The following is a 24,456-nucleotide window of genomic DNA, read 5'->3' on the forward strand; positions in this document are numbered from 1 at the left end:
GGGTAGGGACCGTCTCTGTATGTTGCCAACTTGTACTTCCCGAGCGCTTAGTCCAGTGCTCTGCACACAATAAGCGCTCAATAAATACGATTGATTGATTTGTACATATTTATTACTCTATTTTACTTGTACATATCTAGTCTATTTTATTTTGTTAATATGTTTGGTTTTGTTCTCTGTCTCCCCCTTCTAGACTGTGAGCCCACTGTTGGGTAGGGACTGTCTCTGTACATTGCCAGCTTGGACTTCCCAAACGCTCTGCCCACAGTAAGCGCTCAATAAATACGATGGATGGATTGATGGGGCTCACCGTCTTAATCCCCATTTTACAGAGGAGGAAACTGAAGCCCAGGGAAGTGAAGTGACTTGCTCAGGGCCGCACAGCAGACAGGTGCTAGAGTCAGGATGAGAGCCCAGATCCTTCTGGCTCCCTCGCCCGGGTTCTTTCCACTGGGCCACGTTGTGAAGTGTTAGACGATGGACAGCAGTAACTTTTGTGCATTTTGTGCCTCAACAGCAGTAACTTTTGTGCATTATATGCCTCAACAGCAGTAACTTTTGTGCATTATATCCCTCCTTCCAAGGCGTTGCTTCCCCAGTGGCCTCTCCGCCTTGGCTCCTGCTGATTTGGCTCTGAGGGAACAGCGCCACCTACAGAGCTTTCCCTCACATTGTTCCCTTCCCACCTAACCCAGTCCTCGAATGGCCCCTGCATTCATTCATTCATTCAACCAATCAATCAATCAGTCAGTGGTATTTATTGAGCACCTAATAATAATAATAATGGTGGTGTTTGTTAAGCGCTTACTTTGTGCCAAGCACCGTTCTGAGCGCAGTGTGTGTGTGTGGGGGGGGAGATCCAAGGTCATCAGGTTGTCCCACGTGGGGTTCAGTCTTCAGTGGAAAGAGCCCGGGCTTTGGAGTCAGAAGGTCGTGGGTTCAAATCCCGGCTCCGCCACTTGTCAGCTGGGTGACTTTGGGCAAGTCACTTCACTTCTCTGGGCCTCAGTTCCCTCATCTGTAAAATGGGGATTAAAGACTGTGAGCCCCACGTGGGACAACCTGATTACCTTGTATCTACCCCAGCGTTTAGAACAGTGCTTTGCACATAGTAAGTGCTTAACAAATACCAACATTATTATTATTATTATTCATCTGTACATATTTATTACTCTATTTTACTTGTACATATCTATTCTATTTATTTTATTTTGTTAGTATGTTTGGTTTTGTTCTCCGTCTCCCCCTTTTAAATAATAATGATAGCATTTATTGAGCGCTTACTATGTGCAAAGCACTGTTCTAAGCGCTGGAGAGGTTACAAGGTGATCAGGTTGTCCCACGCGGGGCTCACAGTCTTCATCCCCATTTGACAGATGAGGGAACTGAGGCCCAGAGAAGTTAAGTGACTTGCCCAAAGTCACACAGCTGGCAGTTGGCGGAGCCGGGATTTGAACCCATGACCTCTGACTCCAAAGCCCGGGCTCTTTCCACTGAGCCACGCCGCTTCTCACTTTTAGACTGTGAACCCACTGTTGGGTAGGGACTGTCTCTATATGTTGCCAACTTGTACTTCCCAAGTGCTTAGTACAGTGCTCTGCACACAGTAAGCGCTCAATAAATACAAATGATTGATTCATCCCCATTTTACAGATGAAGTAACTGAGGCGCAGAGAAGTTAAGTGACTTGCCCGAGGTCGTCATCATCATCATCATCAATTGTATTTTTTGAGCGCTTACTATGTGCAGAGCACTGTACTAAGCGCTTGGGAAGTACAAATTGGCAACATATAGAGACAGTCCCTGCCCAACAGTGGGCTCACAGTCTAAAAGGGGGAGACAGAGAACAAAACCAAACATATTAACAAAATAAAATAAATAGAATAGATATGTACAAGTAAAATAAATAAATAAATAGAATACCAACCCTGCACACAGTAAGCACTCAATAAATATGATCGATTGGTTGATCAGCCCCAGTGCTTAGTATATTGCCTGGCGTGTAGTAAGCGCTTAACGAATACCATTTTTTAAAAAATGAACGGGGAGGGAGTTCCAGGCAGGACGTGGGCAAGGGGCTGGTGGTGGGACAGACGACATTGAGGGACAGTGTCTTTAGAGGAGCAAAGTGTGCAGGCTGGGTTGTAGTGGGAAATCAGTGAGGTAGGATAGGAGGGGGCAAGGTGATTGAGTGCTTTAAAGTCAAGGGTGAGGAGTTTCTGTTTGAGGCAGAGGTGAAGGTTCTTGAGGAGTGGAGAAACGTGGGCTGAATTTTTTTAATTTTTTTTTTTTAGAAAAATTATCTGGGCAGCAGAGTGAAGTGTGGACTGGAGTGGGCAGAGACGGGGCAGGAAGGTCAGCAAGCAGGCTGGTGCAGTAATGAAGATGGGATAGGATAAGCGCTCAGATTAACGTGGTAGCAGTTTAGATGGAGAGGAAAGGGCGGATTTTAGCGATGCTGTGAAGGTTAAAAAACCAACAGAATTTGGTGACATTGTGTGGGTTGAATAAGAGAGGTGAGTGGAGGATAATGCCAAGGTTGCTGGATTGGGAAACAGGGAGGAAGATGGTGTTGTCTACCGTGATGGGGAAGTCGGGGGCAGGACAGGGATTGGGTAACGAGGTCAGTAATTTATCTAGCGTGGATTAGGGAGATTGAGGCAGCCTTTCACGCAAAGGGAGAACAGGGTTAGAACTAAAATGCAGGTAGTGATGGGCACTTGTCTCCCCCGACCTTTCTCTATGCCTCTATCACTTCATCTGTAAAATGGGGATTAAGATTGTGAGCCCTGTGTGGGACATGGACTGTGTCCAACCTGATTAGCTTGTGTCTACCCCAGTGCTTGGTACAGTGCCTGGCACGTAGCGCTTAACAAATCTCATTTAAAGAAAAAAAAGGCGAGAAGGGAGCTGGGGGGCAAAATGCTACTTCAGTATTTTAAAGCCACATCTCCTCCAAGAGGCCTTCCTTGATTAAACCCTCTTTTCCCCGGCTCGCTCTCCCTTCTGTGTCGTCTGTGCAGTTGGATCTGTGACTTTAGGACATTTGATATTCACCCCGCCCCCACAGCACTTTTTTAAACTATATATTATAAATTATTCATATTGAGGTCTGTATCCCCCGCTAGACTCTAAGCTCATGGGCAGGGAATGTGCCTGCTAATTTTTTTTTAAAGGCATTTATTAAGCGCTTACTACATGCAAAGCACTGTTCTAAGTGCTGGGGAGGATACAGAGTGATCAGGTTGCCCACGGGGGGCTGACAGTCTTCATCCCTATTTGACAGATGAGGTCACTGAGGCACAGAGAAGTGAAGTGACTTGCCCAAAGTCACACAGCTGACAGTTGGCGGAGCCGGGATTTGAACCCATGACCTTGGACTCCAAAGCCCGTGCTCTTTCCACTGAGCCACGCTGCTTCTCAGCATGGGGTAATTCTATTGTATCATGCTCTCCCAAGCACTTAGTACAGTGTTCTGCACATAGTAAGCTCTCAATAAATACCATTGATGAGATTTTCAAAAATCCTCTAACCAGTGTTGACACCGAAGACTTTTTTTTTCCTGAGTATTCGTGAGATTGGAGAGAATGTTCTGTCATAGAAAACTGGCTAAAAGATAGTAAACAAAGGGTAGGGAGAAATAGCCACTTTGGAGAATTAGAGAAATTTTAATAGTGAGCTGGAGTCTGAGGTGTAATCTTCAAGTTTGCCGATCATCAATAATATTTATTGAGCACCTACACCGTGCAGTGCACTGCACTAAGCACTTGAGAGAGTACAAGAGGGTTAAGACGAGGTGATCCCTGCCCTCGAGGAGTTTACAGTCTAGTGCGGGAGACAGACACTAAAATAAGTAACAGGCAGAAAGAAGCAATAGCGCGTAAAGATGCGTCTAAAAGTACAACCGGGGAAGGGAGCGGAGGGAAGCGCTGAATTGGCAACTGGGAGGGGACTAGGGTGTGGAAATGATAGATTACCCAGGGAGGGCCTCCCGGAGGAGATGTGATTTCAGAAGGACCTAAAAGATAGGGAGATCAGCAGGCTGCCAGAAATGAAGCGGGGAAGGGAGTACTTTTCATTCAGTCAGTCGTATTTATTGAGCGCTTACTGTGTGCAGAGCAGCGTACTAAGCACTTAACTAGCACGCTCCCTTCTGTACTAGGCAGAAAGGAGGAAGTGAGCAAGAGGTCAGCAGCAGGAGAGATGAATATTAGGCGCAGTGAGTAGGTTGACATGAGAAGAACAGAGCATGTGAACCAGGATGTAGTTATGAGAGGAGCAAGGATAAGTTAAGGAGAGAGTTGATTTTTTTTAGTGGTATTTGTTAAGCGCTTACTATATGCCAGGCACTGTACTAAGCACTGGGGTAGATACAAAGTTGTCAGGTTGTCCCACATAATAATAATGGTATTTATTAATCACTTACTTTGTGCCTTGGCACACTGTTCTAAGCCCTGGGGTAGATAGAAGGCAGTCAGGTTGTCCCACGTGGGGCTCAAAGTCTTAATCCCCATTTTACAGATGAGGTAACGGAGGCCCAGAGAAGTTAAGTGACTTGCCCAAGGTCACACAGCAGACAAGTGGCAGAGCCGGGATTAGAACCCAAATCCTTCAGACTCTCAGGCCTGTGCTCTATCTACTAGACTATGCTGCATTCAAGCAATGGTATTTATTAAACACTTCTTGTGGGGAGAGCACTGTACTAAGTGCTTGGGAGAGTACAGTAGTCATTCATTCATTTGTATTGAGTGGTTCCTGTGTGCAAAGTGCTGTACTAAACGCTTAGGGGACTACAATATAACAGTGAAAAGAGAAGCAGCGTGGCTCAGTGGAAAAAGCACGGGCTTTGGAGTCAGAGGTCATGGGTTCAAATGCCAGCTCCACCACTTGTCAGCTGTGTGACTTTGGGCAAGTCATTTAACTTCTCTGGGCCTCAGTTCCCTCATCTGTAAAATGGGGATGAAGACTGTGAGCCCCATGTGGGACAACCTGATCACCTTGTAAATTCCCCAGCGCTTAGAACAGTGCTCCGCACATAGTAAGCGCTTAATAAATGCCATTATAAAATGCCATTACAGTAAAAAGACAAATTCCCTGCCCACAGTGAGCTAATTGAAACAATTTACAATCGACTCGGGAAAACAGACATTAAAATAAATGAGAGATAGAGGAAACAGGAGAGAATAAAGATATGTATGTAAATGCTGTGGGGCTGGAGGTGGGGGTGAATATCAAGTGCTATGAGAAATGCATAATATAGCATAGAAGTGCTATTTTACGAGAAGCAGCATGGCTTACTTGAAAGAGCGTGAGCCTGGGACCAATCAATTAATCATATTTATTGAGAGCTTACTATGTGCAGAGCACTGTAATAATAATAATGATGATGATGGTATTTGTTAAGCTCTTACTATGTGCCAAGCACTGTTCTAAGCCCTGGGGGAGATACAAGGTTATTAGGTTGTCCCAGGTGGGGCTCACAATCTTAATCCCCATTTTACAGATGAGGTAACTGACGGAGAAGTGACGTGACTTTCCCAAAGTCACACAGCTAAGTGGCAGAGCCAGGATTAGAACCCGTGACCCCTGCTTCCCCAGCCCGTGCTCTTGCCACTTAGCCACACTGCTTCTCTGATTGTACTCAGCGCTTGGGAGAGTCCAATGCCACAGAATTAACAGACATCTTCCCTGCCCATAGTGACTTTTACAGGCTAGCCGGGGAGACGGACATTAATATGAATAAATAGGGAACCCAGAACCAAACCTAGCGGGCCGTGCACATTTAGAGGATGAGCGGTGGAAGAGAAGCTGATGAATGAGCCTGAGAAAGATTGATTTTTAAAGGAGAGTACCGTGTCAGCCTGCCAAGATCTGTCTGATCGTGTTTCAAGGAGGAAGACGTGGTCAACAGTGGGGAAGGGAGGCGGAAGGTCGAGGAGGATTAGGACAGAGTTAAAGCCAGGGGACTTGGCTAGGCTGAGTCTCAGCAGAGGGAGAGGGGCCGAAAACCTGATTGTGTTTGGTCTGAGAGAATTGCCGAAAAGGAAACGAAGTAGCGGGTGAATGCAACTCAGTTGAGGAGTCTGGACAGGAATGGAACCAGGAGGATGGAGGATGAGGTGGTAGCTGGAGAGACCTGTGGGAAACATAGGAGAGATTTGAACTTGTTGGAAGGCGGAGGGGAAGGAGCCATCAGAGAATGAGAGGTTGAAGATCATGGTGAGGGAGGGGAGGAAAGTAGGAGCCCCTGCTGAGAAGACCGGCCTGGGAGTCAGAAGGCCGTGGGTTCTAATCCTGGCTCTGCCACTTGTCTGCTGTATGACCTTGGACAAGTCACTTCGCTGTGCCTCAGTGACCTCATCTGTCAAGTGGGGATTGAGACTGTGAGCCCCATGTGGGGCAGGGACTGTATCCAACTCAATTTGCTTGTATCCAGCCCAGCACTTAGTTCAGTGCCTGGCACGTAATAAGTGCTTCACAAATGCCATTAGTATTATTATTATCCTCATCGTTAAAGGGTGAGAAGGGAAGGGGTGAGAAACACTGGTGAGAAGGGGTAGGTGTTTGAGGGGACAGGAAGTCTCCTGAGAGAGACGGCTGGGAAGGAAGAGGAGGGAGGTGGTAGAGCGGTGTAGAGCAGGTGCTGGGTGAACTATGATAGTTCGTGTCTGATAGTTTTGGTTTTATGAAAAATGTAGCTGAGGTCACGAGGGGCTAGGGAGGGAGGCGGTGGGAGCACTGGGCACTTCAAGAGGGAGTTAAACATTTGCAGTAGTTGGGGGGGCTGCGGACATGGGAATCACCGGAGGAATAGAAGTTTGGCTAAGCAGGGGGGAAAGAGCACAGGCCTTGGAAGTCCGAAAGACCTGGGTTCTAATCCCAGCTCTGCCACTTGTCTGCTGTGTGACCTTGGGTAAGTCACTTCCCTTCTCTGTGCCTGTTACCTCATCCGTAAAGTGGGGTTTAAGACTGTAAGCCCTCTGTGGGACCAGGTACTGTGTCCCACCTGAAATAGACGCATCACTCCTTCCCTAATGCCTTGGACTGGCCAGGATGGAGAGCTTCTCTGCTGGGACTCAAGGGTGGCGGAAGGGGTGGGGCCCAGACCCAAATTCCCCCATTTTGGGGGCAGGATTTGCCACTGAGCTGGGAATGAAGCAGTTGTTACAAGCCATTACAGTCATTCCACGCTCCCCTACCTCGGCAGTGTAGAGGTGTCTGCTCGTTTAGTCAAGTGTCCCTTTTCCTTCTTGTGAACAGAAACCAATTCCGACCTATGGCTACACTTATAGACCCTTCTCATCCCCTGCACCTCAACAAAAAACCAGAGTGCCAGAAGACCCCGTCAGTGAAGATTCCGGTGAGTGGATGTTTTTGGTCGGGCCCAGGTTCTCGGCACCATGTCAAACTGCCCGGGACCTGAGAAACTTGGCTCATCGGTATGAAGCAGAGCCGCCTTGACAGAGCTGCTACCTGTGGAGGCTCCTGTAGCAGTAGCACTAGTGGTACAGAGCACTACAGAGCACTGTACTAAGCACTTGGGAGAGTACAGTACAACAATAAGCAGACACATTCGCTGCCCACAAGGAGCTTACGGTCTAGAGGGGGGAGGCAGGCTTTAATATAAACAGATTACAGATATGTAGATAGGCACGGAAGTGCTGTGGGGCTGGGAGGAGGAAGAAATGAAGGAAGCAAGCCAGGGTGACACAAAAGGGAGTGGGAGGAGAGGAAAGGAGGGCTTAGTCAGGGAAGGCCTCGGTGGAGATGTACCTTCCATAAGGCTTTGAAGGGCGGGACGGTCATTGTCTGGCGGATATGAGGAGGGAGGGCATTCCAGACCAGAGGCAGGACGTGGACAAGAGGTCATTCATTCATTCAATCGTATTTATTGAGCACTTACTGTGTGCAGAGCACTGTACTAAGCGCTTGGGAAGTACACGTTGGCAACATATAGAGACGGTCCCTACCCAATAGTGGGCTCACAGTCTAGAAGGGGGAGACAGAGAACAAAACCAAACATATTAAGAAAATAAATAGAATAAATATGTACAAATAAAATAAATAGAGTAATAAATATGTGCAAACATATGTACATGTATACAGGTGCTGTGGGGAGGGGAAGGAGGTAAGGCGGGGGGATGGGGAGGAGGGGAAAGGGAAGGAGGGGGTCAAGGTGGGTGGCGAAGTAGACGTACCTCCAATTGTCTAAGGCTATTTAGCACGTAAAACCACCAGAAGATCAAAAATAAGTAAGAATCGCTGATGTCAGGCAGAGATGACTTGCTCTGAAACTCAGGTGGGAAGGAAAAACAACTTCTTGTAATAGGTGCCTTCGCCATTGTTTTCCTTTCAGCCTCTTCGGCCTTCAGTTGACGGACAACTTTCATCGTGGCCCGCCTACAGAAATACCCTAACGGTCTTAAAGTACATCAAGCCTTGTTCTCCTGGACCCCGTAAAAGGTCAGCATAAGCCGACACTGTTCCAGGAAGCCAAGAGACAGTCTGCAAGTGATGAGACCGTGAGCCCCCCGTGGGACGGGGACTGTGTCCAACCCGATTTGCTTGTATCCACCCCAGGGCTTAATACGGTGCCTGGCACATAGCAAGCGCTTAACGAATACTACGGTGGTGACAGTAAACGTGCGTGCGTTTACATCGACACATTATGACAGCATTCATTTTTTTCCATTTGACAACAGAGAGAGTGCAGGCACTGCCATAGCTCAGAGTTGGGTGGTCGTCTGGCTTCAAGGCAGATCATCAGTCAATATGTCAACCCATCAGCTGGTGTGGCTTGAGCGTTTACTGTGTGTAGAGCAGTGTACTGAGCGCTTGGGAGAGAACAGTAGAATAAGTAGACCCAGTCTCTGCCCTCAAGGATCTTGCGGGCTAGCTGGGGAGACAGAGATGTTCTCAGTTACAGGTAATTCATCATCTAAATGGCCATTCCCGCAAATATTCTGCTGACGTAATCACCTGATTCAGGCCACAGGAGCCTGGCCTTTATTAATGATGTTTATATAGTTATAATGCTGTTCATTCTGATGGTATTGACACCTGTTTACTTGTATTGTTTTGTTGCATGTCTCCCCCTTCTAGACTGTGAGCCCGTTGTTGGGTAGGGACCGTCTCTATATGTTGCCGATTTGTACTTCCCAAGCGCTTAATGCAGTGCTCTGCACACAGTAAGCGCTCAATAAATACGATTGAATGAATGAATGGATGGAAGTGGGGTGGGGTTCGGTGGTACCGCAAGACTGCTTTCATAGGTGCCAACTCCATGGGTTTGCAGGAGGTGATTGTCCCCATGAGCTGGTCACCACAGGGGCAGCACCATTAACTTTCCCTGGTGGGCAAGACGCTTAACGGTAGGTAACCCACCCCACCTCTCGGAACTGGAAAAGGGCCAGTTGTGGGACCAAGATGGCGGAGCGCGGCGCACCCTCTGTCTACAGAATGCCGCTCCTCCCGACTCTGGGATCCATGGAGTCCTTTGGCTCCGGCCCCAGCACCCACGGGGGACGAATCTGAAGCCATTGCACACCTTCTCTGCCCAGTGACTCTAGCTCACCTGCCTCATCCTCGCTGCCGCCGCCTCTGCTTACTGGTAATGGCAGCTGGCAGCAGTCGGGTAGCACCTAGGCAGAGAAGGGGCACAGCGGCCCCCAGATGGCTCATTCTCCCGGGTGCCTGAGCCAGAGGGGGCCTCTGGTCCAGTTCTGCAACGTGGTGAGAGTGAGCTAAACAGCCATGGAGGCAATGGAGGAGGAAGGGGCAGGGGGAGGCACTGGCAGGTGGGTGAAGCACCAACAGTGCAGCAGGGAGGGTAGCCTCATTCACTGAGTGCCTACTGTGTAAGTACAGAGTATTGTACCTGGCACTTGGGAGGGTACAATAGAAGTAAAAGACTTAGTCTCAACTGCCTTCTTCCTTCATCACCCTTCCCTTCTTTTATCATTTCCTAACTCCTATTTTTCTTCCTCGTCCTCCTCCTCTTCCTGCTTTCCTATTCCTCTTCTCTTCCCCCTCTACTCTCCCCTTCATCCCCCTCTTCTCCTCTCCTCCCATTCTCCTTTCCTGCCCTGTTCCTTCCCCCATCTTCCCTCCCCGCCTTTTCCTCCCATCTCCCTTCCTCCCCTCCCCCTTCTTTTCCCCCTCTCGACGTTGGGCAAGTCACTTAACTTCTCCATGCCTCAGTTTCCTTTATCTGTAAAATGAGCACATATCTGTTTTCCTTCTTAGACTGTGAGTCCCTTGAGGATCAGGAATTGGATCTGACCTGACTTTCTGGTATCTTCCCCAGGATTCGGTACAGTGTTTAGCACACAGTAATCCTTTAACAAATATTATAATTGTTATTATTATTCCCTCAACCCCTCAAAACCCCGCCTCCTCCGTGCCCCATCCCCAGTTTACCCCCACACTCAAAATGAAAATTTGACATTACTAGACTGAGCTGCACTTTTCCTCATCTCCCACACCCTTCTGCATCGCCATGACTTGCTCCCTTTGCTCTCCCCCCACCCAGCCCCACAGCACTTAATGCGCATATCTGTAATTGTATTTATTTGTATTGATGTATGTCTCCCCAACCTTTAGAGTGTAAGCTCTTTGAGGGGCAGCGTGGCTCAGTGGAAAAAGCATGGGCTTGGGAGTCAGAGGTCATGGGTTCTAATCCCAGCTCCACCACTTGTCAGCTGTGTGACTTTGGGCAAGCCACTTCACTTCTCCGGGCCTCAGTTACCTCATCTGTAAAATGGGGATTAAGACTGTGAGCCCCCCCCCCCCCCCCCCCCCCCCCAGGACAACCTGATTACTTTGTACCCGCCCCCCGCCCAGTGCTTAGAATACCATTATATTCTAACTGTGAGCCCGTTGTTGGGTAGGGACCGTCTCTATATGTTGCCAACTTGTACTTCCCAAGCGCTTATTACAGTGCTCTGCACACAGTAAGCACTCAGTAAATATGATTGAATGAATGAATGTGGGCAGGGAATGTGACTGTTGATTGTTGTATTGTACTTTCCCAAGCGCTTAGTACAGAGCTCTGCACACAGTAAGCACTCAATAAATACAATTGAATGAATGAGTGAATGACTGCTGCCCATCTTCAAGCCCTAATCTCTTCCCTCTCTCATCTGTTTGAAGGGAGCCAAGGAAACTCAAACCCAGGCATTTCAAGCCAGAACTTATTCTTTACTTGTTCTTTCCACAGAGGTCAAAAATATTGTAATCTGATCGCTTCCAAGCCATATTACCTGAAGCAACTGGAAGACTACTTGAGGAGAGAGCTGACCTACCTGGACCTAATAAAAGAGAACAATCAGGAGCTCAGGTTTCAGGTCTGGAAGGGGAGTGGGAAAAGCTTTGGAACTGGTCTCAAGGAATCTGTTAAAAGTTGGTACTGGGTAACCAGCCCAACTTGTGGGGCTGCAATTCTGGGGAATGGAGGAGATGTACCTGGCAGATCAAATTCACTTGGTGAGAAGCATCATGGCTTAGTGGATAGAGCACGGGCCTGGGAATCATAAGGACGTGAGTTCTTATCCTGGCTCAGCCACTTGCCTGCTCCGTGACCTTGGCCAGTCACTTCACGTCTCTGGGCCTGAGTTCCCTCATCTGTAGAATGGGGATTAAGTCTGTGAGCCCACGTGGGACTGGAATCCCGCTACCCCAGGGCTTAGTACAGTAAACACTGCCACATAGTAAGCGCTTAACAAATACCATTTATAAAAAAAGAGAGAAAAGCTTCGTCAGAATCCACTTAGCTGTCAGCCCATTATAAACTGCAGACCACGATTCCCCTTTTTCCTTCCACATTTGGGGAGCCTCTTTGTCCCATGGAAAAATCTAGCAGCACTTCCTTTATCCTTGGCTTACAATCTTCTCATTTCTCCCATTCACAAATGATTTTCCAGTTGCCCTGGATTGGCTGGATGGATTATCCACTCTGAGCTATAGGTAATACATGAGGAATTGGGAGTTGTGGTGTGTATTGCAGTGGCCACCAGGCAGCAGAGCTGAGGTTTAGCTGTATATGACTGTTAGGCAAGGCAGTGCTTTGGCAAGTAAATACAGTGGGAGTAGTGGCACTATCTGTAGTAGTGATTTTGATTGTACTTGTGAACTCAGCCCCACTCCACTCCACTCTAACGGTAACCTTCGATCACAGTGGAGTAGAAGCGAGAAAGGAATAATTTATCTCCCTCTCTAAATTTCACTGTTTCTTGGCCAAGCTAATGATCTGTCCCTTAGAGAGGGAGAGTTAGAATCGAAGAAGGCAAATGCTGCATTTAGCTTTTCTTCTATAATTTGATGGTGTTTTCTCTCTCTCTCTCCCTCCTTCCTTCCCCCTTTCCTATTAGCCTTTCAAGGAAGTCTTTGAATTCTTTATAGAGGACTTCAAAGACTTCAGGCCCTTGCTAACGTCCATAAAGAATGCATATGAGTTTTTGCTGGGTAAGACCAAGTTCTCATTCCCCCTACCTGTCCCACCCTCTGCATCACCTAGGCACTTATATCTGTACTCCTTATACAATTGATCTTCACCCCACTCTCAGCCCTAAAGCACTTAAATATGTCACCCTACACCACAATTTCCCCTATCTGTCATTAATTTTACTGTCCGTCTCCCCCTCTCAGCTATAAGCTTTTTGTGGCCAGGGATCATGTCTACCAACTCTGTTGTATCGAACTCCCCCAGCGCTTAGTACGGTGCTGTGCACGTGGTAAGGGCTCAGTAAATGCCATTGATTGGTAAGCTGAGGAAGACATTTGACGCCTCGTATGGTGACTGCATCATACAGAGCATGGTCCCTCTAGCCTGTGAGCTCGTTGTGGGCAGGAGACATGTCTGCCAACTCTAGTGGATTGTACTCTCCGAGTGCTTAGTACAGTGCTCTGCACTTAGCAACCAGTAAATACCACCGATGATGACAGTCAGCCCTTCAATGGCAACCACCTTGTAGTTGCTGAAACCTGCTCAACCGCTTTGCGTCTATCCACCCCACAGCAGTCAGGGTCCCGAGGCTGCCGGCCACTCCTGTAGAGCACAGGTGTCTTGGAAGCAATTCCCCCAGACCCTCTAGGGAGGATGGGGACGGAGGCGTAGGGTAGCCCAATGTCGGTACTAGAAAGAAAATTCTAGAGGGCCTTGGCTCCCAGTTTGATATTCTCACCCCTCGGTAGATCCTCTAAGACAGTAAACTCCTTGGGCTCAGGGACCAGGTCTCCTACTTGGGTTTTATTATGCTCTCCCAAATGCTCAGTACAGCGCTCTGCACACAGTAAGCGCTCAGTAAATTCCAACTGCTTGCATCCTCAATCTTAGCACTTGTCCACATGAAGCCTTGCCCCCAACAGCTCAGACCACTTTAAACCAACACAAACTCGTTAGGAGTACCACTGGCATGGCTCTTACTGTGTGTAGAGCACTGTACTGAGCACTGGGAAAGAATACACAGTTGGGAATTAGTCACAGGCCCTGTCCCTCGGGGGGCTCAGTCAACATACATCGTGGAAGTGGGTGGTGAGGGTTTGCAGAGAGAAAAACTTAAGCCTAAGCTCTCCACCCGTGCGTAGGCAGCCTAAGGGAGAAGATTCGGGCCCTCGAGCCCCTGCAATCGAAATTGATCACTCTTCGTGAAGAGCACACGCAGAAGATCCACGCCATCCGGTCTGAAGAGAAACTTGAAATCAAGAGGCTGAATGAAGATAAAGTTAATTTGTTCAGGGTTATCAGCGAAAAGGATGAAGAGGTGCTCTCTCTGCAGGCTCAAGTGAGTGGAGTGGATTCTGCTTCCTCTGACCCAAGGGAGTGTGAAGCCTGGCTACTACTCAGTTTGAGATTAGTAGTAGTAATAGCAGGCAGTAGTAGTATCTATTAAGCGCTTAGTGTAGTGCAGAGCACTGAACTAAATAAGTACTGAGAAAGAATACACAGTTGGGGATACGATAGCTTCAAAGAGGAATTCTTGCCGAGGTTCCCAATCTGGCCCCCCTCTGCCATTCAGGCGCCTGAGCTACTTATCCCTTTGAGTTAATGTTGTGGTTTCATTGTTGGAAACAGCTAAACTTCCCCTTCAAGTAGCTTCCCTTTTCTATTTTCTGCTCCTCCCACTAATCCCTTATTCGAAACCTAATCAGAATCCCCAAGGATTCCGTGTTTCCACCGTTTCTCCTTCCAGCTGCACACAGCTGGCTGGCGGTGGTAAAAAGCATGGTTAGCCGGTGTTCGCCCAAAGGATGGATGGGCCTACTCCCCTCAGACCTCCTGTTGAAAGTGGGTGGTGGGCGGCCGCCCCTGGCCCCAGCCCAAGCGGAGCCCTCCATTGAAGGGGCTGTGGCCCTGTCTCTCTGGCAGGTGGCCAGGCTGCAGAAGAGTTTGTCAGAGGAGTACCTCCGATATCGTAACGAGAGTGATGCCCGAAAGGTCCTCCTTGCAGATCTTATTGATTTGCGATATCATCAGGAGGATCTGGCCCTCCTCCAGCCTGCAGGTATGAGAATCTGATTTCCCTTCCTTCCTTCCTTCCTTCATTCATTCAATCATATTTATTGAGCGCTAACTATGGAAGTACAAGTTGGCAACATATAGAGACGGTCCCTACCCAACAACGGGCTCACAGTCTAGAAGGGGATGATGATGGCATTTGTTAAGCATTTCCTATGTGCTAAGCACTGGGGAGGATAGAAGGTCATTAGGTTATCCCCCATGGGGCTCACAGTCTTCATCCCCATTTTCCAGATGAGGTAACTGAGGCCCAGAGAAGTTAAGTGACTTGCCCAAGGTGTCACAGCTGACAGTTGGCAGAGCCGGGATTCCCTTCCAGAGCATATGTTGCCGACTTGTACTTCCCAAGCGCCTAGTACATTTCTCTGCACACAGCGCTCAGCGCTTAGAACAGTGCTTTGCACATAGGAAGCGCTTAATAAATGCCATCATTATTATAACAAATACGGTTGAATGAATGAATCTCCCTTGAAGTAGCTTCTCTCGCACAGTCTGAGTCAGAGTAGCAGAAAGGTCAGATTTTGAAACAGTGCCCGGTGAAGCCCCCTTGGTTGGGGCCCCCAGAGTTATGGAAGTTGGAAACTGGCTGGCCATTTGGAGGTTCTCATTGCTGTCTGTATGCTCCTTGAGGGCAGGGATGGCGTCTGCCAACTTTATCATATTGTAATAATAGTAATAAATAATCGTGGTATTTGTTAAGCGCCTACTATGGGCCGGGCACTGTTGTAAGCCCTGGGATGTTTACAAGCCAGCCGGGTTGGACAAAGTCTCTGTCCCATATGGGGCTCACAATCTTAATCCCCATTTTACAGATGAGGTAACTGAGGCACAGAGAAGTGAGGTGACTTGTCCAAGGTCACACAGCAGACACCTGGAGGAGCCAGGATTAGAACCCAGATCCTTCTGACTCCCAGCCCCGCACTCGCTCCACTAAGCCACATTGTTTCTCTCGTACCTTTCCCCAGGGCTTAATACAGTGCTCTGCCCAAAGTAAGCACTCCAGAAATCCCTCTGACTGATTGATTGATGCCAAGGTGTTTCTCACTCGGCCAAGGGGGACCCAGGAGTACTTTCCAGAAAACTGTTGGGAAAACCAGGAGTCCCTTCCCCAGAAGCAACCCACTCGGGTTCTTTTCATGGAAGGTGTGTGTTTCCTCGACCTCTTAGTCCCTTCCAGCCTAGCCCCGCTATGGAGTTTCTCCCCATTTACCTCAGTAGCGACAGGCTTCTCTCCTGCGCCCTTGTCCAACTGCCCGGAGCATATTAGCCAGTGGCTGGAAGGGTAGAGGTTCCAGGCCTAGGAAGCCATCTCCTCAGCTCCCCGCTCCAGGTGGAATAAATCTGTGGAGAAATGTATGCCTGTGGGCTATAATGCCATTACGGTTTTTTTTTTTTAAGAGGTTTGGAGGAAAGACCCAGTGCAGATGAACCTGGCCTTAAAGATGGCTCGTCGAGACCTCACCCAAGCCCAGGAGGAGTTGAACATAATGAGGGCAAATTTCGGCGATGTCGTCCCCCTGATAATCTTTCAACGGCTGGAGAAAAAGTATAATGACCTAGTGGAAGAGGTGATCGCCGTCCCCACCGATACAGGAACTCTGGGCCGCAGCAGGCCATGGGAGTTGAGGGGAGGGAACAGGTCAACTAATCCTGGGACGATTCTTTCCGCAAACCCTTCCGAGCCGGGTGTCGGGCCCTGAGGGAGCCAGCTGCTCTCTCGGGGACCCTAGATATGCTGAACGTTGACCCCACCCCCTGCCACCCCTTCTCCGACGGGAATTTCTGTCTTAAATGGCACAGAGTGCTCGCGTTGGACTGACTGGGGTGAGGGGGCGGGGCCTTCCAGGCAGGGAACCTGAGGCAGACCTTGGCGGACCTGCTAAAGGAATACGACACGTTGGTCGCGGTGCACAAAGAGGTTTGGAAGGAGCGGGAGCAGCTTACCCTGGAGGTGCAGGAGTTCCGCCGTAGTTCTACTCCCCGGCCCGACTGGTCCAAGTGCCCGGGTAAGTAGCCGAGCTGAGCGGGAGGGGAACGGGATTAGGGGGTGAGGTGGGTCGCTCCCTCTGTCCGCCAGGCCCCCACCTGCCCAGACCTCTCCTCTCATTTCTTCTCCCTTCCCAGAGGTGGTGGCCGGAGGGATAGACCGATGGAAGCAACTGACCCGGGGAAAGAACAGTGACCAGATGGTGGATGTGCTGCTGGAGGAGATTGGAGAGAGACTGCTGAGAGACAAGGAGGTCTTCCCAGGACTGGTATGAGGTTATTCCATTTGCGGGGGTTCGGGGGGGCGCGGACCTCCGGCGTGTTTGATTGTGCCGGTGGCGCCACACCCATTAAGGTGAGGAGCTGGAGCCCCTTTCCGGAGCCTGTTGGGCTCCTGGCGAAGCACATGCTCTCAAGCTTCTCCTGTCGGGGAAAGCCAGAGACACCTGGTTGCCTGGAAAGCTTAACCGGACAAGAGAAGCAGCGGGGCCTGATAGGTGGAGCACAGACCTAGGAGTCAGAGGGGCACGGGTTCTAATCCTGGCTCCTCTACGGGTCTGCTGTGTGACCTTGGGCAAGTCACTTTACTTCTCTGAGCCCCAGTTGCCTCATCTGTAAAATGGGGATTAAGGCCGTGAGCTCCACGTGGGACAGGGACTGTGTCCAGCTTGATTAGCTTGCACCTACCCCTCCTCCTCTTAGTGCAGTGCCTGGGACATAGTAAGCACTAAACAAATACCGTGAAAAAAAGAGCTCTGGGCTGGGCAGGAGGGGACATCAGAAGGAACATCGGGTTGAAAATGGGACAGCGAAGGGATGGGGTCCCGGGCAGGGGTGCCAGTTCCGGGAAAGGGGGCGGGTGGGGATCGCAAGGGGACGATTGCCCCTGTGAAATTGGAACTTCACCCGGCCAGATTCCAGGGAGGGCAGAGCCTGTCTTCTGCCTCACAATAAAAAGGGGGCTAAGCAGAGGCTGCAGCTGTGCTAGGACTCCAGTCCATGGTTTTTGCTCCAGCCTCAGTCTTCGTGGGAATTGGACATGCTGGTGTCCTTACCTGGCCCTGTCAAGCAGCAGCGGGGTTCCTGCTCAGAGCAACTGCTTTCTCTGTGTGTTCCCTTAAGCCTTGCGGGTGCTTGCGTTTTGACCCCCCTCCCTCCCAGCCCTGGTGTGGGTGTCTGCTTCTTTTTTTTTTTTCCTCCACCCCGTCCCAGGTTTGCTCTCGTGCATAGGCACCCCTGATTCACATGCCCCTCACCACAACCAAGAGCTCACTCCCTGACACTTTTCCCTGGTTCCCTCAGAATCAAACAGTCAATGGTATTTGTGAAGCACTTCCTGTGTTAAGAGTACACTAAATGCTTGGGAGAGTACAATAGAGTTGGTAGACACGGTCCCTACCCATGAGGAGCTTACAGACTAGTGGGGGAGACAGACCTAAAAATACATTACAGATTGGGGAAATGGCAGAGAATAAAGGTGTGTAGATAAGTGCTGGGGGTTGGGTGGGGTGAATATCAAAGTGCTTAAAGGGCACAGATCTGAGTGCATAGATGATGCAGAGGGGAGGGAGGGGAGGGGAAATGAGAGTTTAGTGGGGGAAAACCTCTTGGAGAAGATGTGATTTTAGGAGGGCTTTGAAGGTGAGAAGAGTGGTAGACTGTCGGATATGAAGGGGGAGGGCGTTCCGGTCCTGAGGGAGAATGCTGGCAAGGAGTCGGCAGTGAGAGAGACAAGATCGGAGTACGGTGAGTGGGTTGGCATTAGAGGAGCAAAGTGTGTGGGTTGGGTTGGAGGAGGATATCGGTAAGGTAAGATGAGAGGGCTAGAGCGATGGTAAAAAGAAAAGTCCCAGATTTGAGATCCTGGGGGATCCCCGTGGTGGTCTGTTCTGTCAGTGACCGATACATCTGGGAGTCAAGGTTTTGACCCCATCCAAAGTCTCACAGGCCCAGATCGACAACCTTGTTAGCTGCTAGGTTAGCCATCTGTCTGGTTTGATTCCGGACAGTCCGGTTTCCAGCTGGCCTGTCCGGTACCGGTATGGAACCGGATGCTTTTATGCCCCATTTTTGGTATTTTCAGCACCGAGCCTCCCTCAGCCGTGGCTCCTGCTGCTGAGTCCCGCTGCTTTGACGTGGCACTAAAAATAATAATAATAATGATAATAATTCTGGTATTGTTAAGCGCTTACTCTGTGCCAGGCACTGTACTAAGCACTGGGGTGGATACAAGCAAATCAGGTTGGGCACAGTCCCTTGTCCCTCCTGGGCCTCACAGTCTTAATCCCCATTTTACAGATGAGGTAACTGAGGCCCAGAGAAGTGAAGTGACTTGCCCAAGGTCACAGAGCAGACAAGTGGCGGAGCTGGAATCAGAACCCATGACCTCTGGCTCCCAGGCCGGTGCTCTAGCCACTAGGCCGTGCTGCTTCTCACGAGAGTTTATACGGACCTGGGAGGGGAACAGAAGGACCTGGAACCAGTCGGGCGGGGCCTGCAGAGCCGCTCGGACTTGGCACATCATCATCAATCGTATTTATTGAACGCTTACTGTGTGCAGAGCACTGTACTAAGCGCTTGGGAAGTACAAATTGGCAACATACAGAGACAGTCCCTACCCAACAGTGGGCTCACAGTCTAAAAGACCCACAGGGCGGCACATGAGCTGTCCGCCCTGTGACCGGAGTAATGCGGGGGACATCGCGTGCTTCTCCTGGTCCGGTATTCACCAGGGCCATCAGTGGCTGCTATCTTACTCCATGTATGCCTGAGGAACCGAGCACAGCGGAGCAGGTAATGATGACAGATGGCGGGCAGGCCGAGTTAAAGCCGTGAGCTCTCCCATCTGCAAGGAAGTCCACCGTCCTCCTTGTCCGGGGCCAATCGGGGGCCTGGCCCACCTTGACCCCAGGGGCCCTGCTGCCAGCTGAAGCTCATCAGGCTGAGAAGTCTGCACTGACCTGTCTCTCTGCAGGGTAAGAGTGATGAAGTGCCTGTGTACCTGCGGCATGTCGGTGCCGTCAAAAACAGGAAGCTGTGCAAAAAGGAAGTGTTGGACTTCATCAAGGATTTCTGGAAAGCACGAGAAGAAGAAGGGTGTCAGGTCTGGCTTCTCCTCTGTGGTCCCTCCGTGCCTAGAAATGCTGCTCTTTCCTCCCCCAGCAAAGGGCAACGGCCCCAAAATAGCTACACATTCCTCCAGACAGTCCCTCTTTCCTCCCATAAGCACTCAGTAGAGTTTCGTCATTCCCCGCAACACCCAGCAGCTGAGTCCTGAGAGGGGAGAGTGCGCCTGAACTGAAATGTAAGCTTGTCTGGCCCCTGCCCTGAGGATTGGGGCGAGAAACTATTGGAAGGCCTGGAAAAAGAGCAACGGCCTCCTCACAAAAGACTGAGCAGGCCGCAGGGTGGCCCTGACAGACTCCAGAGGGGCTATGAGACGAAAGAAGAGGCTGGCTATTTGGGGGAACTGGTGTATGGGAGATTTTGTCCATTGGGTTCCATTGGTGGGGGGCAAGGGGGAGAGCTCCCGGCCCCTCACCCTCCCCGCCCAAAACCGCCCCCCCAACTGCCTAAGGAGCGGACCTGTCACCTTGAATTTTATTCGACTCTTGGATCCAGGAATAGCCTCCCCGAACATGCTTCCTGGGCAGCCAACAAACAGTATTTATGGTTCATTAAGTGCTTGCTCTGAATTACCCATCAGAGGATCAAATTTCTTTTGATTTTCTTTCTCCTCTAGGAGCCTCCGAAGGTATGGAAGGTATGTATTCCACCGGCTTTCCCGTCAGCTAGGCAAAGCTAGCCCGCCTCAACCTTGTCTGTGCCCTGCCCCCCTCCCTGGGACTCCATGAGTGAGGAGGTGGGGCTCGCCCCCTTCTTGCAAATCTCCCCCCACTCCCCTGAGCTCCCTTCTACTCTTGCCACCCCTGGAAGGGCCTCCCGCAAGGCGCTGCCTCAGCCCAGAGCATCCCCCGAGGCCAGGCTGCAGTAGCACAGACCATTGGGCTAAAGGAAGTACACCAAAGCGGAGAGCCGAACATCAGTCACTTCTTGCAGTGATTTCCACCTGGCTGATGTGGAACCACTCTGTGTAGCGTTCTGTGTGGGGAAGTACTGCAGCAGGACAAGACAAACTAGTTGTCCCCAAGAAGCCTGTGTCAGTGGGAGAGATAGGGGTGGGGAGGAGTGGTGAGCACATCCAAACTCAAAGATCCACAGGCCACCTGGAAATTCTTCTGTTGCACTTTTCCTTGCAGGAGAGTCTGCCGGAATATTTCCTCAGATACATAAAACAGCGCTACGGGGACCCTTCAGCCATGGAATGGACCTACAGTATCTACGAGAGCCTCAGGATTTTCCGCACCAGTGAGATCATAAGACGGTTCTACGACGTCCTGATCGGAAAGGTAATCAAAAACCCACTCCCTACACTCTTCCCCAGGAAAGTGTTGTCCTGGAGCTGCCCCCATCTACAACTTTAGAGAACCTGAGCGGCATAGGGGACAGAAATCGGTGGGACTCTCCATCTGCTCAAGCCTGGCATCTTCTCTCCTCCTAGTCTACTTTGCCTTCGATTCTTGATGGCTCCTCTGGGCCAGCGTCTCCCCCGCTCTGCTTTGGGGTAGAGGCTCCAGCCTTTGCCTGCCAGGCCTGGAGAGCAGCAGCCTCTCAGTTCTCTCCTCGTTCCTTCTCTTTCACCTCTCTGTTTCTCTCTCTCCTCTCCTTCCTTTCTCCTCTCTCTCCTTTCTCCTCTCTCTCTCTCACTTCTCTCCGTTTCTTTCTCTCTCCTCTTTCTCTCCTGTCCCCTCTCTCATCACCTCTCTCCTCTCCTCTCTTCCTCTCCTCTCTCTCTCTCTCTCTCTCTTCCTTCCCCTTCCCTCCCTCCCTCCCTCCCTCCGTCCCTCCCCCAGAGCCATAGGCAGGCCTTCTCTCCCTAGGTGGATGAGAGCACAGTCCTCGGCCAGAACCAGATCATAGCCCAGTTGCTGAGTGAACTGAGCAGGGTAGACGTCCTGAAGGATGGGCTCATCAGTCTGGACCGGTTCAGGTAAAGAAGTGGGGGCGAGCTAAGAGCTCCATCCTCAGTAACGGGCCGGGCAGGTAAACAGCAGCATTTCCTCTGGTGGAGAGTTGTCTGCCCCTCCCCAATATTCATCAAGATGGGAAGGGACTTGGGGTGGGTGGCGGGGAGGTGAAGTGTGAGGTCTGAGGACCCAGCGGCCCCAGTGGGTGACCTGGAGAGGAGCCCTGGCCCTGGCTCAGGCTTCTCTTCTAGGCATTGAGATCATACTGACCACTAACTACAGCTTCTAGGGCAGATTCAGCATGGGCGAGGGAGGAGGAGCTGGACGATCAGATTGGAAGTAAAAGGGCAGCTGAGCAAGCAGAGACACTCATGCCAAGGGTCCATGATATCAACTCTCTGAGAGCTGGGGAATGAGACCCCAACCCCTCCGTTGCCAACAGAACTGACCTTCCCTTCTCCCTCTGCAGCACCATCCTCACGAAAAGCTTCCCCCTGAAGACGGAGGAGCAGTTCATGGAGCTGTTTCAGGCCAGCGGATGCGCCTTGGATGACTGCTCTAAACCAGTGCAGTACCGAGCACTGTTCATCGAGGTGGGCTTCCAGCTTTATTTAGGCTCCTCTTAGGGGCACTGGCCCCTCCAGCAGAGCAGCTGCAGAGAAGGGGCAGGAGCTGCAGTCCCTGGAGAGGCTGGCCCCCAGTGTTCTGGGGAAAGAGGAAAATGACACTGAGGGCTTTGAATTCGGTGGCACATTGGGTTCCTACTAGCTAGACCCTCCAGGGAGTGCAGGAGCTGGGGTTTGGGGAAGCTTCCTGCCCTGAGCTCCCATGTACTCAGCTCCATCCTGGCCATCCCAAAGGATTGAGGGGCAAGTCCGAGCCCTGGCGCCAGCCCCTTTCCCCTGATTGACTGCCGCTAGGGAGCTAGGGAAGAGCTCTGAACAGCCTCTGGCCTCTGTCAGGATGAAGACGGCAACACGGGGCCCTTCATTCACAAGCTGCGGAGTCAGTACCTGAATGAGAAGCTGGCCTACCTGCAGGAATTGCGTCAAGCGTTGGAACCTGGCCCGTGAGTGCTGCCCAAGCCCCTGGGCTCCTGCCTAAGCATCATGACCCATCTCAGAATTCAGTCCTCGGGTTCTGCCCGGGCCCCCTTGATTTTCCCTTCTCCCTGCACCTCAGAAGAGCAGGATTTCAGTCAGACGCTTCTCCCTTTCTGTCCCTCACCATCTGCTTAGGGCTTGCTCTCTGCACCAAGGCTCAGATCCCCCTCAGCACCTTAGAGGGAGGAAGTGGGGCAAGGGAGGGGAAAGAGAGAGAGAGTCCTGACTGCCAGCTATCTCTCTTTGAGTCTCACTGCTGGGACCTTTCTTCTCTGCTCCCCTTGTGAGCTAGACTCCAGGTCCATGTGCTCACTGCAGGGTCTGAGAGAGCTGTAGTGGCCCTGAACTAGGCCAACGGTTTCTCCTTTCCTGGCTGGCACAGGAAGGTGAATGCGAAGCAGATGCGGGCAGCCTTTATCGCCATTGACCCCAGTCTGGATGCGGAGATGGTTGACAACTACGCGGCCCAGGCCTTCCAGTGCCCTGCGATTGAACTGGAGCTAGAGGGCTTCCAGCCAGTGGAGACCTTGCTGAAGCAGCTGCGGGCTGGGACCTTCCAGCGAGCCGGGCCCCAGAATCCTGGGGCTGCCAAGTAAACCATTCATGACCTCAACTCTACAAGTGCCACTTTCATTCATTCATTCAGTCGTATTTATTGAGCACTTACTGTGTGCAGAGCACTGTACTAAGCGCTTGGGAAGTACAAGTTGGCAACATATAGAGATGGTCCCTACCCAACAACGGGCTCATAGTCTAGAGGGGGGGAGACAGACAACAAAACAAAACATGCGGACAGGTGTCAAGTCGTCAGAATAGATAGAAGTCGTCAGAATACGGGGAAGCGGGAGGAAGGGGGCTTTGGAGGACCGGAGACTCTCTGAAGAGCTAACAGGTCCAAAAGATCCGATTTGGAATTGTTTCCGTCCTGCTCACGTAGCTCTTTCCAGCCCTCTCCAGAAGCATGCGAGCCCTGTTTGGAGCTCTGGGGTGAGTGAGGCTGGGAGTCAAGCCCCAGATTTTGCGGGGGGTAAAATTAACGGCTTGGTCCCCGTGGCTGGAAGCCCATGGAGCCAATGGCCTTCTGAGAGCTGGTACCCTGAGTCCTTCCCAGTAAACGAGGCGAAGGCCCTTAGCAACCCTTCTCCACCACAAAACTGAACAACTGGGCCAGAGGTGCAGGTCCACAGTGGTACTTGGGCTGAGGCCAGAAAATCCAAGTGTAGCCCTCCTCCCCCAGTGCTGTCACGAAAGAGATTCCTCACCTGATGCCTCCAGTGTCCTGGGTGTGCTCTTCCAAGGTATCGGGAATTACTGTGGCTACGGCCTGCAGGGCAGATTGGGGAGTTGTGGGTGGCTGGGAGGAGGAGGAGGAGGAGGAGGAGAAACTAATCCTCCAATGTAAGACTGAGGCCTCCGTCTTCAGGATGGAGGAGCCCCGGAAAGGAAATAAGCGTAGCTAGTGTGACTATAATAATCATGATGATGGCATTTATTAAGCACTTACTATGTGCAAAGCACTGTTCTAAGCGCCGGGGAGGTTACTAGGTGATCAGGTTGTCCCACGGGGGGCTCACAGTCTTAATCCCCATTTTACAGATGAGGTAACTGAGGCCCAGAGAAGTGAAGTGACTTGCCCGAAGTCACCCAGCTGACAATTGGCGGAGCCGGGGTCTGAACCCAAGACCTCTGACTCCAAAGCCCTGGCTCTATCCACTGAGCCAAGCTGCTTCTCTGTCAGGCTGTCAGGCACTGGTCCCCGCCAGGGAGGAGGGGAGCCGAGGCCAGACTTGGCCAGAGTCTGCAGCAGTAGAGCGGTTGTCCCTCA

General features: G+C 50.9%; 1 protein-coding gene across 1 annotated transcript in view; it reads left to right on the top strand.

Moving 5' to 3' along the window:
* Positions 1-23,244, top strand: part of TSNAXIP1 (translin associated factor X interacting protein 1) — a 28,918-nt gene extending 5,674 nt beyond the window's left edge. Inside the window, exons 2-17 of the mRNA XM_038740118.1 lie at positions 7,261-7,360; positions 8,357-8,463; positions 11,219-11,345; positions 12,369-12,462; positions 13,585-13,781; positions 14,366-14,501; positions 15,914-16,083; positions 16,362-16,521; positions 16,640-16,770; positions 19,476-19,604; positions 20,244-20,264; positions 20,761-20,910; positions 21,442-21,551; positions 21,998-22,121; positions 22,491-22,597; positions 23,014-23,244. Of these exons, the coding sequence (XP_038596046.1) occupies positions 7,261-7,360; positions 8,357-8,463; positions 11,219-11,345; positions 12,369-12,462; positions 13,585-13,781; positions 14,366-14,501; positions 15,914-16,083; positions 16,362-16,521; positions 16,640-16,770; positions 19,476-19,604; positions 20,244-20,264; positions 20,761-20,910; positions 21,442-21,551; positions 21,998-22,121; positions 22,491-22,597; positions 23,014-23,227 (2,077 nt within the window). The 3' untranslated portion in view covers positions 23,228-23,244. The remainder of the gene's footprint in view (positions 1-7,260; positions 7,361-8,356; positions 8,464-11,218; positions 11,346-12,368; positions 12,463-13,584; positions 13,782-14,365; positions 14,502-15,913; positions 16,084-16,361; positions 16,522-16,639; positions 16,771-19,475; positions 19,605-20,243; positions 20,265-20,760; positions 20,911-21,441; positions 21,552-21,997; positions 22,122-22,490; positions 22,598-23,013) is intronic.
* The last annotated feature ends 1,212 nt before the right edge of the window (positions 23,245-24,456 follow it).

This window comes from Tachyglossus aculeatus, chromosome X1 (assembly GCF_015852505.1).
Source record: "Tachyglossus aculeatus isolate mTacAcu1 chromosome X1, mTacAcu1.pri, whole genome shotgun sequence".
In the NCBI taxonomy this organism is placed as follows: Eukaryota; Metazoa; Chordata; class Mammalia; order Monotremata; family Tachyglossidae; genus Tachyglossus; species Tachyglossus aculeatus.